This window comes from Rhinatrema bivittatum, chromosome 19 (genome assembly GCF_901001135.1).
Source record: "Rhinatrema bivittatum chromosome 19, aRhiBiv1.1, whole genome shotgun sequence".
NCBI classification, from domain to species: Eukaryota; Metazoa; Chordata; class Amphibia; order Gymnophiona; family Rhinatrematidae; genus Rhinatrema; species Rhinatrema bivittatum.
Window position 1 is genome coordinate 13800041 of NC_042633.1, and position 19177 is coordinate 13819217.

Genomic DNA, 19177 nt, shown 5'->3' on the forward strand with positions numbered 1-19177 from the left:
AAATTACCTGGTGGTCCAGGGGGGCCTCGGGGAGAGATCCAGGGGGGCCTCGGGGAGAGGAGAGATCCAGGGGGGCCTCGGGGACAGATTTCCCGTTCCCAGGCATCAGCTGTTCTAAAAAAAAATGGTGCCGATGCCCCTTTGCCCTTACCATGTGACAGGGTATCCGTGCCATTGGCCGGCCCCTGTCACATGGTGGGAGCACTGGATGGCCATCTTTACTCATCAGCCCCTATAATAGGGTCGGGAGGGTGGGGGAGGTCGATTTAAAGGGTCGGTGGGGTTTGTTTTTTTTATCGGGCCATCGGCGCCATTTTAATTAGTGGCAGCCAAAATGGCGCCGATGGCCCGAGAGTGAGAGATCGCGCCGGGACCCCCCCCCCCCCACTGGACCACCAGGTAATTTAACATTTTGGGGGGGTGAGGGAGGGTGAGGGAGGGTAAGGAATTGGTTTTAAAGGGTCGGGGTGGGTTTAGGGGTTGTTTTGGTGTGCCGGTTTTCCCGCCCTCCCCCAAATAATTCCCGTGCCCTATTTAATGATACAATACAAATGCCCCTGACGATAAATCGGGGGCATTTGTATTGTATCGTGCACTCTAACGATTTAGGACAATTTTAATCGTTCAAAAATGATTCACATCTCTAGTCCAGAACATATGAGATGACTTAGACTCTATGCAAAGTTATCTGCAAAGAAGCAATTGGAGAATCCTACACTACAGAGCTGTTTACAGATTTCTACTGACATTTTAGTGATCTGTGGTGTGTTTCAAGAAAAAAAAACACAATTAGAATGAGCAATCAATGAGAAACACCATTACAAATCTACTTCTGTCCAATCATCCCCTTGCCCCTTTCCCAAAGATGAGCCTACTTTGTCTTGTGAACCACAGATTTGGCCAAGAAGGTAAGACAGAGCTCCCTTGGAATGATATCAGCTGCTTTACCTTGGATGGTTGTAGTCCCTGTTTTTAGCGGTTGGTTTCCTGGACAGCCCCATATCTGCTGATCGAGTCCAGGTTTTACCACATTATATGAGAAGATCTATTCTTATTTCTATAAGAAAATCACAGATACCAGGGGCCCAAACATAGAAAGAGAGTAAGACAAAGACTGGACCATGTTGAGCAGCAGAAACTGAAAAAATTGAAAAGCTTATCTGCAATGCAAAGGATATTATTATGGTCAAAAAAGTGTGTGTGTGTATATATATATATATATATACTAACTGTACCCGGCCACACGTTGCTGTGGCTCAATCTGGTTAAATGGAAAAGAAAGAAAGAAAAAAGAAAGCACATGTTTCTAATATCTTTAATTTCACAATGCTTGTGGGTATACAATATTTTTTGTTGTTCCATTGTCTGTGTAGATATAGAGATTGTCTGGTTTGCTGACTCTAGAACACGCAAAATATAATTGTCCATGTGAGAAGCAATCCATGTCTTGATGTGAACCGCATAATTCTAGAAATGAAAAAGAATGAAAAAAGAAAAAAAATAAACTATACTCAGTAAATGAACGGTATGGTAAACGACACAGCTCAGTTCCAACGCAATGTCACAAGAAATAATTAAATCAAAATGAAAATAAATTGAAATCTATGAAAATTCAATTTAACAATGCAATCAGAAACATTGAAATGGAATCGTAAAATATGTAGTCCAAGCCATTAAGCCCGTTAAAACGGGCAAACGTTTTGTCCCCTCTCCTCCTACGTCTTTGCTCTGCTCCTTTCCTCCCCGCCAGCACCACGAAGAGCCAGAGGCGGCAGCGGTGGTAGGAGCTGCAGCGGTGGCCGAGGGGGATTTTGCGAGGTGTAATGGTCTTGCCATCCCAACTACCTCCCCTTTCCCCGGTGGCGGAGAGACAGGCTCAGACCCCTTTCACTCTATCCTTACAGGCCCCAACTCCTTTGCTCTCCCATTCATCTCTACACTGAACCCCTTCCACTGTAACCTATAAGTGGAGAGATGGGGGGGTAGAGAATCTCTCTATCATACAGCCCCCTACATAGGCTTCCTCTCTCTCTCTCTCTCTTGCACATACACTCTCCCTCTGTCCCTCACACATGCACGCCCAATTCCTCTCACACACATACACAATCCCTCACGTAGTCTCCCTCTCTCTCTGGCACTCACACTTGCCTTCAGCGCACATTACCACACTTCTCTCTCACACAGTTAAAATGGGCTATATTTTTGTCCCCTCTCCACCTAAGTCTTTGCTCTGCACTCACAAGAGCTTGCAAAGTTCCCACGCCAGTTGTGTCTGGGAGACTGAGGAAAACACTCCGCCCCCCCCCCCCCTCGCAAAGGGCAGGCGGCAGGCACTGCAACAGATTTGGGACACGTTGCCTAGCTTACTTTGCTCTTTCTGGGAGACCTGTGCCTTTAAGAAATCCGATCGGGGGCTTGAGAGGGAGGAGGGAGCAGGGCTCTGGCTTTCACTTTCATCACGGTGCTTTGCTGGGAGTGGGGATGGAGCGATGCCCATGTAAACTCTTCCCCTGGTGGCTGAGACCCACGGGCGGGTTGACAGCACTGCCTTCCCCCTCCCCCCCCCCCCCGCAGTTGCGGGATATTTACTTGGTGTCTCCTTATCTGCGGGACTCGGGGCGGGGGAGGAGGGCGAGCTGTTCTCTGTTCAGCTCTTTGCGCTTTAGCTGCTGCAGGCTGCAGCTTCTTGTGATCTCTTCACAGCCGCTTTCTATTGCATTTGCTCTGCTCTGGCCGTCCCAACTCCCACCCCCCCTTCCCCGGCGGTGGACGGACTGGATCGGCGACTCTTCTACCCTGTCCTCCTCCTGTGTGTAACTGTCCGGCAGTCCCTACTCCCTCTCCCCTTCCCCAGTAGGAGAGGAACGGGCAGAGCCGTTTCTCTGAGCGGCGACTCATCTGCCCTTTCCTCCTCCCCTCTGTGACACCCAGCACATAGCGCAGAGCTCAATGGTCCGCACATGCGCGGTAGAGCAGCTCTCTACTGCGCATTTGTGGGCCGTCGGTCAGAGCCCATTTATATTGTAGATAGCGTGTGTTGCTTGTACGTCCAACAGATGGCACTGTTTTTCCAAAAAGCATGTTTTTACCTGTCACAGGTGTGACATCTATATAATCTAGGTATATAAAAACACGCGTGTATTGGAATGCAACGTTGTGTCAAAATGTCAAAGCAATCGGTGAAGAACTTTTGGAGATTTAAGATTTTGAACAAACGAACATTTACATTTTTATTTTTATAGATATGTGTGTGTGTGTATGTGTGTGTGCCAGAGAATGTATATATAGTGATTATAACCAACAAAAGGCAAACACTAATGTGCAAAGAAATATATGTGACATTAGAAAAAAAATTACTTTATTAAATTTTATACAAAAAAGTACATTTTAATAATTTTTTCAAAAGATTTTTAAACTTCTTACAATACCAAAACACATAATTATAAGACATGTATGTATATGGTGGTACAGTCTTTAAATTATCAGTCCATATCCTTATGTTTTAAAAAACTCCTACAAATCATGAAAGTTGCAAGTTAAATGATCCAAGCAGATGATCCACAAAAGAATCCTAGGAACAACTTCTCATCATCTTATAAAGTTCCAATTCTTCGTATACACAATGGCTGTTATCTTAATGACTCCCTTTGACAAATGTCCCCTTGTTTTGCCCCACATTAGTGTTTGCTTTTTTTTGTTATATTCAGTTTATTTAGTGTGAGCACTTGAATTTTTTCTAACTGATTCATCTCTATTACACACACATATATATATATATATATATAATTTATTTTAATTTCAACTGATTATTAGCCTTTCAGGGAACTCAGCAGCCTGGATCAATAGCCTAGTTAGCTCAGAATGAAGTGGGATAAATATAGCCAGTGTTACTGAAGTGATATTTTAAGCCACATTCTAGGAGTGTCGAATTCAGTGATTGTCAGGATATTTTATACTTGGTTAATAACCCTTATTTATGAGATAGAAATGCATTACAAATTCTGGATATAGCTGAAAGGCTGAGGTACAGCTCTATACTCATGAAATCAGGCTGTCACTGTATAAAATCAATGCAAGCATGTCTCCTTTTCTCTGCACAGCTCCTGCATTATGTATGGAAGGTGCATTTCCAGAACACCATGGGACGGGAGATTTTCTTTGACCAAAATGGCAACCCGCCGGCTGCTTATGACATTAATAACTGGTACCTGACTTCAAGTGGCTCCTTTGCCAAAGTAAAAATTGGCCATTATGAATCTGGAGCTACTGGCAGCTGGGATATCAAAATCAACACCAGTGCCATTACGTGGAGTGAAAACTATGCACAGGTTAGATGACCCCCCTGCCTTCATAGAAAACTGATTGACAAGATGCTCAGAAGTAGTGATGGGAGGAAATTTCTTTGATCTGAATGAAGTCCAATTTCAGAAACATTAATAATTGATTTGGATCGTTTCAATCAATCAAATTCAGCTTCAGATTACTTTGAATCTGACTCTGATTTATTTTTCATGAATTAGAAGAGTCTGGGACCTTTAGCTCAGTAGTAGAGTCTCCACCCCAGAATCCAGGGTTCACCAGTCTGTATCTTGGAAGCTTTCTATGGGAGAAACATTGTACCAGTCAGAACTAATTTACATTACTTTATTTTCCTTCTTTCATTATATTTTAGAGTGGATTACTTTTAGATATTATGGATTTTTCCCTCACCCCAAAGGGCATACAATCTAAGAAAGTCATTTACTAAGCCATGGGAAAAATACTGCTGCATTACTTGGCCCCAAAATTTCACACAAAACTGGCCTCAAGTATTTGGAAGGGGAAGATCAGATCAGACTAGCATGCCCCCCAAGAGTGTAAAAGGCTCTGAGAATCTGTTTACACCCACTGACACCTAAAAAGGCAGCCAATAAGTAATTAAATACATATTTAAAGTTTAAACCTCTGGGGGCAGCCATGTAACAACCTTACCACTTTGTTATAAAAATACTCTCCCCCCCGGAGACCGGTTCTCCATCCTAGCCCATAATCCAGATCCTTCCTGGACTTATGATAGAAATGCTGGTTGTGTATTAGTGGTCCAGAGTAGCAGCTAAGGTCTGGGACCAGCAGTGGACTTTTTTTCATATGGTGCCGGATGCAGGCATGAACACCGAAGTGTGGCCATGTTAGGTTTTTTCCAGACTATGTACATTTCTGTTTTTGTGCCTATCACCTACCTATTGAAGATTTGGAACAGCAGCCTCTGCAGTCGTCAGTCTCTTATAAATTCATGGGGTATATATTTACCTTAGATACATTTTAATGTATATGATTTTGTAATAAACATGTATATTTTTATGATTTTATTGGTTCAGTGTACAAAATATTTTAGACTCCTAGAATTATGGGTTATTTATAGTGTATTCCAAACAATCTGTCTGCTGGTTTTTGGATATTTCCCTCTTGTGGTAGATTGCCTCTCTTTATTGTGCTCTAATGTTCCATAAACGTATCTAACCCAGGGGAATGTGGAGATCCTCATCAAGCCACTTCCTCTGAAATCTTTGCAATAACTGCTCTGGGGCAGGGTTGGAAGAGTGTTGTCTGGTTAGAATAGTGGTTTTGTTTAACCGAAGAAAACTCTCTAAATAAGGTTAATGCATTTCTTTTCTCTGCAAACTCAACTGTTCTGTGCTTTTTTAAAGAAAGGACGTATTAATCTAGAAGCAATTTATTGGGTATCCATTTGTTTCTTAGTACCTCTGAGCCATCATTCTCAGAAGCAGAGCACTCTTCCTTATATAGTGATGGGCAACCTCAGAGATGGCTTGGGTGCTCTAGATGTTGTTTAAAGCAGCTTGGGCTACAGGGAATTATTTTGATCAATGAAAAAATGCATCTATTTTATTTATTTAACTAAAAAGCTTGTATACCTCAAATCTCCATTTCTAAGTGGTCTGACAAAAAGCATTCATAAAATCATAAATAACAATATAAACATAGACAATACACAAGTACAATAAATATTGGTGATTTTTAAGAATCCTAGAGAGAAACTATAAATAACAGATGTAGCCTGGTAAGTCCTGATTTTTACTCAACGCCTTCAAGGATGCTGTTATGCTTCCGGGGTGTGAACCCTTGGTCCAGCGCAGAACGAATGTTCAGTCGCTGATTGGCGAAACCTCGACTCAAACTATCACGAAGATCTGGATGCAGGCACCTCCAGCAGGACGAGGTCTCAAAGGTGGATGTCCTTAGCAGGTCGTGGAAAGTAAGGCTGAGCTGGCGCCTCCAGCAGGTCGTGGACTCGAAGGTGGATGTCCTCAGCAGGTCGTGGAAAGTAACGCTGTACTGGCGCCTCCAGCAGGTCGTGGACTCAATAGGTAAAATAGTTCAGGGAATGAGAGTTTGAGGGAGTTCCACAGCCAGTCCAAGGGTCGAGAGCCAAAGAGTACCTCGCAGCCGGTCCAGGGGTCAGATGCCAGAGAATACGCCAAAGCCAATCCAGAGGTCGGAAGCCAGAGAAGATGCCGCAGCCGGTCCAGGGGTCAGATGCCAGGGAATACGCCAAAGCCGATCCAGGAATCAGGAACCAAAGAATACGTCACAGCCGGTCCAGGGGTCAGGAGCCAGAGAAGAAGCCACAGCCAGTCAGAAGTCACTACCGAAGATCAGGAACCACAACAGGAACAAGCCAGGAGCCGAGATGAAGTCAAGGCAAAGTCTGAGGTGCAGGATCTGCCTTTAAATAGCTCCCACCAGCTGGCACACCAGGGGAGAGCCAATCCCGATGCAGGAGGCATCCTGCAGCAAATCAGAGGCAGTGATGTAAGCCCCTGAAAGGGGGGCGGAGCCAGCAACCTGGAAGAGGAGCTGAAACGCCGCGGCCATGTTGTGCTGCGGTCCGCGGCCCCGGACCCAAGACCCAGCACATCTTCAAGGTAAACGCGGCGGTCTGCCGCGCTGGTAAGCGGCAGTTTCCGGTCGCGGCTTGCCGCGAGCGCGGCTCCTAACAGATGCTACTAGAAAACTATTTGATTACCTCCTAATTTATTTATTTATTTATTTATTTATTTAAGGTCTCTTTTATACCGACATCCGTTGACATATCGCATCGGTTTACAAAAAACAAAAACATTTGGGCAGAGCCCTTACATATAACAGCGGAACAAGATTAACTTTTGGGCGGGGCCCTTACATATAACCAATAGAGTACATTAAACAGGGGGGTGAAAACTAGCTATAAATATAACTCAATATGAGTAAACCAACTATATACACAGATAGGAGAGTTCAAAGTACAAATGAATTTGTACTTTGAATTTAAATGCCTTGACACAAGACAAATGAATTTGTACTAATGAATTTAAATGCCTTGACACAAGACATGACACAAGACTTGTGTCTTGTGTCATGACATGACACAAGACATGACACAAGACTTGTGTCTTGTGACACAAGACACAAGACACAAGACAAATGAATTTGTACTAATGAATTTAAATGCCTTGACACAAGACATGTAGATTGAGGACAGATAACTTCTCCCCGTCTGGCCCATTGTGAACCGTGATAAAGCTCAGAGCCCCTATAAAAGAAGTGACCGTTCACCTCGACCATTACACATACATGCAGACCGGTATGATGCAGACAGCATGTCTAACTGCATGAAGAGAAACTTGTCCCTTTTGAAATTTTTAGTTCAGGCCTCACCGTGACCAAGAAAAGCCATTGCAGAAATCGCTCTTAACACACTGAAGGCAACATACCTTTGTCACAACATCAGATAAGTGATGGTGAGGTAGATGGGTGGGTTTTTTGGGTCCTTGTTGAGTTTGGCTTCCCTCTTATTATGGGTTTTCTTGGCAATGAGGTACACTTAAAAAATGTACTTGGTCCCAAGCAACAACTCAAATATTTCAATTCCCCCACAGAAAATATTAGAGCCGAAGCCGCACACAGGATGGTCAAAGAAATAAAAGACATTCTTCACAGTTCCATCATAACCAAATATGAAAAGGCCGAACGTTATTGCACCATGCAACAGTGTTACCATTTGTTTAACAGGCAAGGAGAAATAGAAAAATCAGAATTAAACTTGTATTTACCAGATCAAAATGATATGGTTACAGCACAACCAGAAAAATTAAGGCACTCAGACCCCATCCTTTAAGAGGTGCACATCAGTGTTGGCTCAAGCTATTGGAAAAATGCATAAGTGTTGCTTATGTCTTGGCACAAGAACATGGCATCCTGGTGGGGTAATGGAAGTTGTATGTAGGTCACTATCAAATTAATTAGTGAATACTGTTGCGACCGTCACTTCCCGTCGGCTTCACTCCACCTACCTTTCCTTTTTGGCAACCCCTCCTGCTCCTCACGGATGCCTGGCTGCCGCAGCGTCTGCCTGCCATCCTCTCCGGCATCCCCGGATTGGCTTGGGTGCTGCCTCCCGCCATGTTCTTCAGGTACCTTAGGGCGCACGCGCCGCGCGGCCCTCATTCTTATTTCCTCATTGGTGCGTTCCTCAGGGGCGTGCCCCTGTGATGACATCACACTGCCCGGATATTTAAGCCTACAGTTTATTGCTAGCCGTTGAGTTAGCAAGGGTATTCTTATGGATGGGATCCACTCTCCATACCCAGCTACTCTGCCTTCCAACTTCCATTGGACTCTTTCTGCTGACGGGGTACCCGCTCCTCTGGGGCCTCTTTGCTTCTTTCAGGTCACTGTCAGGTAACCGGTACTTGCTCCTCGAGGGCCCATGTTCCCTGACCCGCTGCCTGCACCTATCTCCTCTTCTACTTGGAAGAATTCGCTACAGACACCATCAGTGAGTACTACTATCATCCACTCCTCAGAGCTGTCTCCCTGGAACCAGGTACTCGCTCCTCGAGGGCCTGCCCCCGTTCCAGTGCCAGTGCCATCTCTTACGTGGAACCGCTGTGTGAGTACTTTACCAACAAGTCTCTCTGCTCCCAGGGATCTGGTACTCGCTCCTCGAGGGCCAGCTCTCCCTATCTTGGGCTCCTTCATACTTGGGACTCTGTGAATGTTCTATTGTACTCACTTTCTCAGTTCTCTCCACTACAGCACTGCTATCATAGGAACCTCTGTTCCAGCGCCCTGGGGAATCCTAGCCCAGCCGGGCTACATCTTCTGCTCACTACTGCCACCTCTGGTCGCTTCTCAAAATGTCTAAATAAAGAAATATCTGTGTTTGTGTGCCCAGAGCTGAGCCTGACCTGAGGCCCCTCACGGGACTTCCCCCCGTGGGCGTGGTCAGTTGCTACAGTGTCCAAGGGTCCACCCAAACCTCACTAGCTATAACAAATACACCTATAAATTTGAGGACTCTAATTCAAACTCCCTTAGCAATCTAAACAACTAAGAACTGAACAAAATTAAGATGAAGACAGCAGTCCAGCAGCGGGAGAGTAGGGGCTTTCCAGTCTTTTGCATAGAGTGTCACATGTATGATTTTTTACCCGCTAGTTAGAGATTTTATGTGTGCACCCAGTGCAAAGAGCTCCTGGCTCTCAGAGAATAAGTCTGATCTCTGGAGGCTAGAGTGACAGACCTGGAGGAGCTGAGACAGACAGTGGAACATTGATGAGACCATCAGAGATAGTAGCCATGCCCCAAATCCAGTCTGGCAGCACTGGTGCTTCCTTGGATCAGAAAGGTCTCCTGGATGGAAAACATCACCCTGTTGTAGCAGGAAGTAATCCTGTGGGAAGGACCTGCTCTCCAGGTGATGCATTGTCCTCTCACACTGAGGACAAGTCTCCCAAGGCTTCCAACCCTAACCCTTCCCTACCTAGGAGGGAAGGGTTAGGTTGGCTGTCATAGTTGGTGAATGAATTAATAGAAATGTAGATAGCTGTGTGGCTGGTGGATGTAAGGACCACCTGGTAACTTGGCTGCCTGGTGTGAAAGTAGTGGACCTCACGCATCACCTAAATAGGATTATAGACACTGCTGGGGAGGAGCCATCTGTCGTGATACATGTGGGCACCAACGACATAGGAAAATGTGGGAGGGAGGCTCTGACAGCCAAATATCAGATTTTAGGTAGAAAGTTTAAATCCAAAACCTCCAGCGTACCATTCTCTGACATGCTCCCTGATCCACATGCAGGTCCCCAGAGGCAGGCAGAGCTCTGGAGTCTAAATGTGTGGATGAGACAGTGGTGCAGGGGATTCAATTTTGTAAGGAACTGGACAACCTGTTGCGGTCCCGACCGCCCCTCTCCTGATTGGGCTCAGGCCCGCCTACCTCCGCTCCGATGGTCGCCGGATTCCGTCTGGTCCAGGTCCCGGTGGGCTCTCTGGCCGCGTGCCTCCCACGTGGCGGATGCCATTATGGCCCTGTTCCTCTCCGGCCTCGTGCGCGCAGCTCCCGGAAGCCCGGCTTCGCCCTCTCGGCTGACGTCACGCTTGGCTTCCGATATAACCGGCGTTCAGACTTACCCTAAACGCCTTGCAACGAGGTTCCCAGCTATCTAGTTGCTTCCAGTTGCGTTCCTGTTGTCTTGGTACCTGCCTTGACTCCGGTTTGCTTCTGACTCCGCTACAGCTCGCTGCCTGCCTTGACTCCGGTTTGCTTCTGACTCCGCTACAGCTCGCTACCTGCCTTGACTCCGGTTTGCTTCTGACTCTGCTACAGCTCGCTGCCCGCCTCGACTCCGGTTTGCCTTTGACTCCGCTCCAGCTCGCAGCCTGCTCGTCCCCGGTTTGCTTCTGACGTCGCCGCAGCCTGCGGCCTGCCCTGCCTCCACTCTACCTCGCTGCAGCCTGCCGTCAACCCTACCCGGGTTTCCAAGAACTCATATCCCTGCCTGCCTGCGCTGGTTCCAGCATACCTTCTGGGCCAGTCCCCTGACCTGGTCTTTCTCTGACTCTCTCTGGCAACACGTGAACCATCTCTGCTGCTGATAGGCCTCCTGCCTTCTCTCCGTATCAGCCTTTCTGGACTTTCATAGCAGCGCCAAGTCCCAAGGGCCCGGGCCCCTACGGGCTCCTCCCGGGGGGGTCCCAGGCTCCGGGTGAAGCCTTGCTAGATCGTGTCTCCGCCTCCCGGCCTGCCCTATCATCTTCAGTAGGCCGGCTCAAGGGTCCACCATCTACTCTTGCAGCGTCAAGCCGCAACACAACCTTTTGGGGAAGGGGGAGACTTTTCTGAAAGGACAGGCTCTACCATAACCAGAGTGGAGCCAGGCTGCTGGTTAACTTTTAAAAAGGAGATAGAGCAACTTTTAAACTAGCACAAGGGGGAAAGCCAACAGTTGCTCAGCAGTGCATGGTCCGGAGGAATGCATCTTCGAAGGATACTAATGAAAAAGGAGAGTTAGGGCATCCAAACAGAGAGGTTCCAATAAAAGCAAAAATAGTCCATGTGCCTATAAGTAAAGAATCACTTGAGCTATAGGATTCCAAAATATCCCTAGCAGGTTGTTAATTCAAACAAAAACCACACTTTGAAATGTCTGTATGCCAATGCCAGAAGTCTAAGAAGTAAGCTGGGAGAATTAGAGTGTATAGCAGTGAATGATGAGATAGACATAACTGGCATCTCAGAGACCTGGTAGAAGGAGGATAACATAGAAACATAGAAACATAGAAATGACGGCAGAAGAAGACCAAATGGCCCATCCAGTCTGCCCAGCAAGCTTCACACATTTTTTTTCTCTCATACTTATCTGTTTCTCTTAGCTTGTGGTTCTATTTCCCTTCCACCCCCACCATTAATGTAGAGAGCAGTGATGGAGCTGCATCCAAGTGAAATATCTAGCTTGATTAGTTAGGGGTAGTAGGGGTAGTAACCGCCGCAATAAGCAAGCTACACCCATGCTTATTTGTTTTACCCAGACTATGTTGTACAGCCCTTGTTGGTTGTTTTTTCTTCTCCCCTGCCGTTGAAGCAGGGAGCTATGCTGGATATGCATGAAGTATCAGTTTTTCTTCTCTCCTGCCATTGAAGCAGAGAGCCATGCTGGATATGCATTGAAAGTGAAGTATCAGGCACATTTGGTTTGGGGTAGTAACCGCCGTAACAAGCCAGCTACTCCCCGCTTTGTGATTGCGAATCCTTTTTTCTTCTCCCCTGCCGTTGAAGCTATGCTGGATATGCGTGAAGCATCAGTTTTTTTTTTCCCCTGCTGTAGAAGCAGAGAGCTATGCTGGAAATGCGTGATGTATCAGTCTTTCTCCCATGCCGTTGAAGCAAAGAGCCATGCTGGATATGCATGGAAAGTGAAGTATCAGGCACATTTGGTTAGGGGTAGTAACCGCCGTAACAAGCCAGCTACTCCCCGCTTTGTGAGTGCGAACCCTTTTTTCTTCTCCCCTGCCGTTGAAGCAGAGAGCTCTGCTGGATGTGTGAAGTATCAGTTATTCTTCTCCCCTGCCGTTGAAGCAGAGAGCTATGCTGTATATGCATTGAACGTGAAGTATCAGGCATATTTGGTTTGGGGTAGTAACCGCCGTAACAAGCCAGCTACTCCCCTCTTTGTAAGTGCAAATCCTTTTTTCACATTTCCTCTTGCTGTTGAAGCTTAGAGCGATGTTGGAGTCACAGTAAGCATGTGTATATTTATTGAATAAGGGTATTGTGTCCAGGCAGTAGCCATCATTCTGGCGAGTCACCCACTCTTCATTGGCGGCCTCTTGACTTTATGGATCCACAGTGTTTATCCCACGCCCCTTGAAGTCCTTCACAGTTCTGGTCTTCACCACTTCCTCCGGAAGGGCATTCCAGGCATCCACCACCCTCTCCGTGAAGAAATACTTCCTGACATTGGTTCTGAATCTTCCTCCCTGGAGCCTCAAATCATGACCCCTGGTTCTGCTGATTTTTTTCCTACGGAAAAGGTTTGTCGTTGTCTTTGGATTACTAAAACCTTTCAAGTATCTGAAAGTCTGTATCATATCACCTCTGCTCCTCCTTTCCTCCAGGGTGTACATATTTAGATTCTTCAATCTCTCCTCGTACGTCATCCGATGAAGATCCTCCACCTTCCTGGTCACCCTTCTCTGTACCGCTTCCAGCTTGTCTTTGTCTTTTTGTAGATACGGTCTCCAGAACTGAACACAGTACTCCAGGTGAGGCCTCACCAAGGACCTGTACAAGGGAATAATCACTTCCCTTTTCTTACTCGATATTCCTCTCTCTATGCAGCCCAGCATTCTTCTGGCTTTTGCTATCGCCTTGTCGCATTGTTTCGCAGACTTCATATCATTAGACACTATCACCCCAAGGTCCCTCTCCTGCTCCGTGCACATCAGTCTTTCCCCCCCCATCGAATACAGTTCATTTGGATTTCCACTCCCCATATGCATGACTTTGCACTTCTTGGCATTGAATCTCAGCTGCCATATCTTCGACCACTCTTCCAGTTTCCTTAGATCCCATCTCATTCTCTCCACTCCTTCCGGCGTGTCCACTCTGTTGCAGATCTTAGTGTCATCCGCAAAAAGACAAACCTTACCTTCTATCCCGTCCGCAATGTCGCTCACAAAGATATTGAACAGGACCGGTCCCAACACCGATCCTTGCGGTACACCACTTAAAACCGCTCTCTCTTCAGAGAAGGTTCCATTTACCATCACACATTGTCTTCTGTCCGTCAACCAATTTGCAATCCAGGTCACCACCTCGGCACTCACTCCCAAGCTTCTCGTTTTATTCACCAGTCTCCTGTGCGGAACCGTATCAAAAGCTTTGCTGAAATCCAAGTATATGATATTGAGTGCTCTTCCTTGATCCAATTCCTTGGTTACCCAGTCAAAAAAGTCAATCAGATTTGTCTGACATGATCTTTCCCTGGTGAATCCATGCTGCCTCTGGTCCATCAATTCTCCAGACTGTAGATAGTTCACTATTCTCTCTTTCAGCAGTGACTCCATTACTTTTCCCACCACCGAAGTGAGGCTAACTGGTCTGTAGTTGCCAGCCTCCTCCCTGTTCCCACTCTTGTGAAGCGGGACCACCACCGCTCTTCTCCAATCACTCGGCACCACTCCCGTTTCTAGGGATCTATTGAACAGGTCACACATCGGACCCGCCAGAATATCTCTGAGCTCCCTCAATATCCTTGGATGAATCCCATCAGGCCCCATGGCTTTGTCCACTTTCAGGTTCTTTAGCTCTTCCCACACATTTTCTACTGTAAAAGGATTTTCATCTATTCCACTTCCCTCCAGTTTCTTGTTGTGTAGACATGGTCCTTCTCCAGGGTCTTCTTTAGTGAACACAGAGCTGAAGTATTCGTTTAATATTTCTGCCATTTCTTCGTCTCTCTCCACACATTGATCATTACCACCTTTCAATTTCACTATACCACTTTGGACCTTTCTCTTTTCGCTGATGTATCTGAAAAATGTTTTGTCACCATTTTTTATCTCCTTGGCAATCCTCTCTTCCGCTTGACTTTTTGCCAACTTGATTAATTTATTTGTCTCCCTCAGTTGATACAAATATTCTTCTTTGTGCTCCTCCCTTTGGGATCCTTTATATTTCTTGAATGCTGTTCTTTTAGCTTTAATTTTGTCAGCCACCTCCTTTGAGAACCAGATAGGTTTCAATTTTCTTTTGCTTTTCTTTACATTTCTAACATATAGAGCAGTTGCCTTGGTGATTGCTCCTTTTAGATTGGTCCACTGCTGATCCACATCTCTCTCGTTCTCCCATCCTTTAAGTTCTTCCTCCAGGTAGTTCCCCATTTCCTCAAAGTCTGTGTTTTTGAACTGTAAAACTCGGGTCTTTGTGGTTCTTTTCCCTATTCTTTTAGTGATATTAAACCATACCGTTTGATGATCACTGCTGCTGAGGTGGGCGCCCACCTGGACATCTGAGACATTATCTGCATTAGTGAGCACTAAGTCGAGTATAGCTCCTTCTCTCGTGGTTTCCAACACCATTTGTTTGAACAAAGATACTTGCATGGCATCCACTATCGCTCTACTATTTTTAGTTTCTGCAGATGGGATTTTCCAGTCTACATCTGGCATATTAAAGTCACCCACGATCACCACTTCTCCCTTCTTACCTATCTTATGGATGTCTTCAACCAGATCTCTGTCCAGCTCTTCATTTTGGTTTGGAGGCCTGTAAACCACTCCAATATAAATGGACGCTCCGTCATCTTTTTTTAGGTCGACCCATAGAGCTTCTTCATTACCCCAACTTCCTTGTAGCTCAGATGCTTGGATGTTGTTTCTGACATAAAGAGCCACACCTCCCCTTTTTCTATCCTCTCTGTCCTTCCTTAACAAGTTGTAGCCTGGTATTGTTGTATCCCATTCATGAGATTCTGTGAACCATGTTTCTGTGATAGCAACAATGTCCAATTCTGCCTCAGCCATTAGGGCCTGCAGATCTGGGATTTTATTTCCCAAACTATGAGCATTTGTGGTCATAGCCTTCCAGGTACTCTCTTTAAGGTTATTGCATTTCCTGGACTCCTTATGAGATATTAGTTGAGATTTGTTATTCACTTCACTATTTCTTTTTGTAGTTGTGCCACTGTTGACAGAGTTATCCATCTCAATTAGATCTTTCTTTTGGTTATGGATCTTGAAATACTGCATGCATTGTGTTTTCTCTCTCTTTTCTGGTAATACTGCAATGCTTTTCTCAAGAACTTCTTCAGTTTTTAATATAGAGAAGGCTTTTTGTTCTTTTTGCATTTGGTACATTGTGTGTCTCCTCATCACAGGTATAATTCTACCAGAGCCCACTGTATTCCTGGATTTTAAAGAATTTCTTAATGACCTGTTTGAGTGGCTGCTCATCTGTCAAGAATGGGTGACTGTGGGTCCTACCTGAGCCTAATGAATCTCCTTTTCTTTGCTCCTGGTTTATTTGTGATATTGGGGAATTATTTTCTGAGTAATGCAATGTGGGTGTAATACTTTTAATTGAAGCTAATTGATCTTTAATCTCAGTCAGCTCCATTTTCAAGGAAGAGAGTTGTGCACAAATTGGGCAAGCTCTAAGTTTCCCTCAGAATAAAGGCTCCACAGCAGTTACATTGGATAGTCCTCATCTTGGTAATTTGTGATTTATATTTCCATGACTGTAACCAATGTACTGATTTATTCCGCTGCCAATGGTAATTTAGGCAGTCTTTATTAGAAAACAAGCCCCAGGGGTGGGTGGGTAGAGGGGGAGGGTGGGAGGGAGTCAAACATTTTAGCCTGGGACAAGCTGGGTAAAGCAGGGCACTTCTGGACAGTTGTCTTTGCTTTTTTGGTCAATTCTTTTAAAAAACAGTCTTTATGCCCCAATTTTTAGTTTGAACAGATTATTTTTGCCAGCTAACCCCAAAATAGAGAGATTTTACCAGTTTAAAAGCTGGAAAGTTTTGTTTGGGTTTTTTTTTTTCTTTTCTAACTTTATGCAGCAAACAGCAAAATAATTTACTAGAATAATATCTTACTATAAAGAAATGAAACAGACTATAAAGAAAATTAAAACACGGACAGGAAATAATCACAGAAGCTTTCTACACAACTTCAAATCAATAAGCAAAAATACTTAGCCACAATGTAGATTTCACAATGCAATAAACACTTCCACCAAGAGAAATCCCTCCAGCATGTGCACAGGACCACAATGGGACAGTGCTATATCAGGGTAGAAACTTTATTGCAATGATAGGGAGGATCATCTTGATGGGAGTGTGGCACTTTATGTTTGGGAGGGTATAGTGTCCAACAGGATAAAGATCATACAAGAGACTAAATTCTCAGTAGAATCTATATGGGTAGAAATCTCATCTATTTTGGGAAAGAGTATAGTGATTGGAGTAATCTGCTGTCCACCTGGCCAAAATGATCAGACAGATGATGAAATGCTAAGAGAAATCAGGGAAGCTAACCAATTTGTCAGTGCAGTAATAATGGGAGATTTAAATTACAAACAGCAACAAGAGCAAGACCTGCACTTAAGCAAGTAATATCCACAAAACAGTGCAAGTGAATGTAGTAATTCCAAAGAAGTTCATCAAAAGTTTTATTGTATTATCACATTGTTATGCGGCAACTCCACTAACTTCAAACAACAAACTTTACAGATTTAAATTACCCCAATATTGACTGGCTAAATGTAAAATCAGGACATGCTAGAGACATAAGGTTCCTGGATGTAATAAATGATTGCTTCATGGAGAAATTGGTTCAGGAACCAATGAGAGAGGGAGCCATCTTAAATTTAATTCAGGATTTGGTGAGAGAGGTAACGGTGGTGCGGCAACTTGGCAATAGTGATCATAACATGATCAAATTTGTACTAATGACTGGAAGGTGGCAATATGTAAACTTACTGCTCTAATACCAAATTTTCAAAAGAAGAACTTTGATAAAATGAGGAAAATAGGAAAAACTGAAAGATGCAGCTACAAATGTTAAATGTGTACAACAGGTATAGATATTGTTTAAAAATTTAATCTTAGAAGTGCAATACAGATGTATGCCAAGCATTAAGAAAGGTGGAAAGAAGACAAAATGATTACTGGCATGGTTAAAAGGTGAGGTGAATAAGGCTATTTTAACCAAAAAAAATCCTTCAAACATTTAAGCCTGGCAGGCCATCCCTGGTCTGGCAACTCGTGTCCGAGAGCAACAATAGGTCATAGAAGCGTTGGCTTCCTCCGTGGAAAAGATGCATTTTCAATTGGAGGAATCCAACATGTCCAACCCAGAGGATCTTGCCCACACCTTGCCCTCACAGGCACCTCTGGCCCTCCCAGCTCCACCCTGTTTCAATGGGGATCCACGCCTCTGTTGAGGTTTCATAAACCAATGTTATATGCAGTTCTTACTGCAACCCTCGTTATTTCCTGATGAGGCAACTAAAATCACATTCATCCTCTCGCGTCTTGAGGGGAAGGCCCTGGCATGGGCTTTCTCACTCTGGGAGCGTTCTGATGCAATCCTTCACCAGCTTCCTCAGTTCATCTCTGTCTTTCGATGCACCTTCAAGGACCCAGGTCAACAGGCGGTCGCTGGCCACCACCTACTCCACCTCCATCAAGGCTTGCACTTGCTTGTTGAATATTTCTTGGAGTTTAGAACTCTAGCTACTGAGCTAGGTTGGCAAGAAGACTGCCTGCGGGCACTATACCTTGAGGGAGTGTCTCCTGCCCTTAAGGATGAACTGGCCACTCGCAAGATCCCCATATCTCTGGAAGACTTGATCTCCTTGGTCGGTTCAATCGACTACCGCCTTCGACAACGGCATCAGGAGGTAAGGGTCCTTCGACCTCCTGCCTTACGATCGCCCCATCCGGCGAGTCCTCAGTTGAAGGCCTTACCAGTGGCTCCTCAACCACCTGAGGAGCCTATGCAACTTAATTGCGGCCGCCTGACCCCAGAGGATGCAAAAAATCAGGCCTCTGTCTATATTGTGCTGGTTCTGGACACCTTCTCCAAACATGCCCTGTGCGTCCGGGAAACTCCAAAGCCTGAGCCTGGCGGGGGTCCCGAGCTTGGGCGCTACAGTCTCGCCCTCATCTGTTGCTGCCTATCTCCCTCCTTACGAAGTCACATTCATTCACCTCCACCACCCTCGTGGACACTGGGGCGAGTGGAAACTTTATTATAGAAAAGATCGACAGTTTCTTCAGATACTAGTCCAGCCTCTGGTGATACCACTCTGTATCACCTCAATTCAAGGAGAACATCTTCCCAATCATATCACTCACCATACCATGGCTATTCGCCTCACCGTTGGGACACTCCATGACTAGGATATCTCCCTCCTGATCTTGAAACGATCAACACACCCCGTAGTCCTTGGACTTCCTTGGCTCCAGTTACATGTGCCCCACTTCAACTGGCAATCCCTGCAACTCACCCAGTGGGGTCCTCGATGTCAAACCCACTGTTTACGGCAAGTGTCTCCATCTGTGACAGTTCTAAGCTCTACAACCCTTCTTGGGTTACCTGCCCCATATTTGGAATTCAAAGATGTGTTCACTAACCAAAACACCGATATCCTGGCTCCATTCTGAGAGTTTAACTGCCCCATAGAACTCCTACCTGGAACCATGCCTCCAAAGGGCAGAACCTATCCCCTTTCACTCCCAGAAACCCAAGCGATGTCAACATACATCAAGGAAAACTTTGCCAAAGTGTTCATCAGAACCTCTAATTCTCCGGCAGGCGCCGGGTTCTTCATTGTGAAAAAA

General features: G+C 45.3%; 1 protein-coding gene across 1 annotated transcript in view; it reads left to right on the forward strand.

The window, feature by feature from the left end:
- The window catches only part of LOC115081158 (extracellular calcium-sensing receptor-like), a 44162-nt gene that overhangs the window by 8988 nt on the left and 15997 nt on the right, over positions 1–19177 (forward strand). Inside the window, exon 3 of the mRNA XM_029585663.1 lies at positions 4101–4328. Within this exon, the coding sequence (XP_029441523.1) occupies positions 4101–4328 (228 nt within the window). The remainder of the gene's footprint in view (positions 1–4100; positions 4329–19177) is intronic.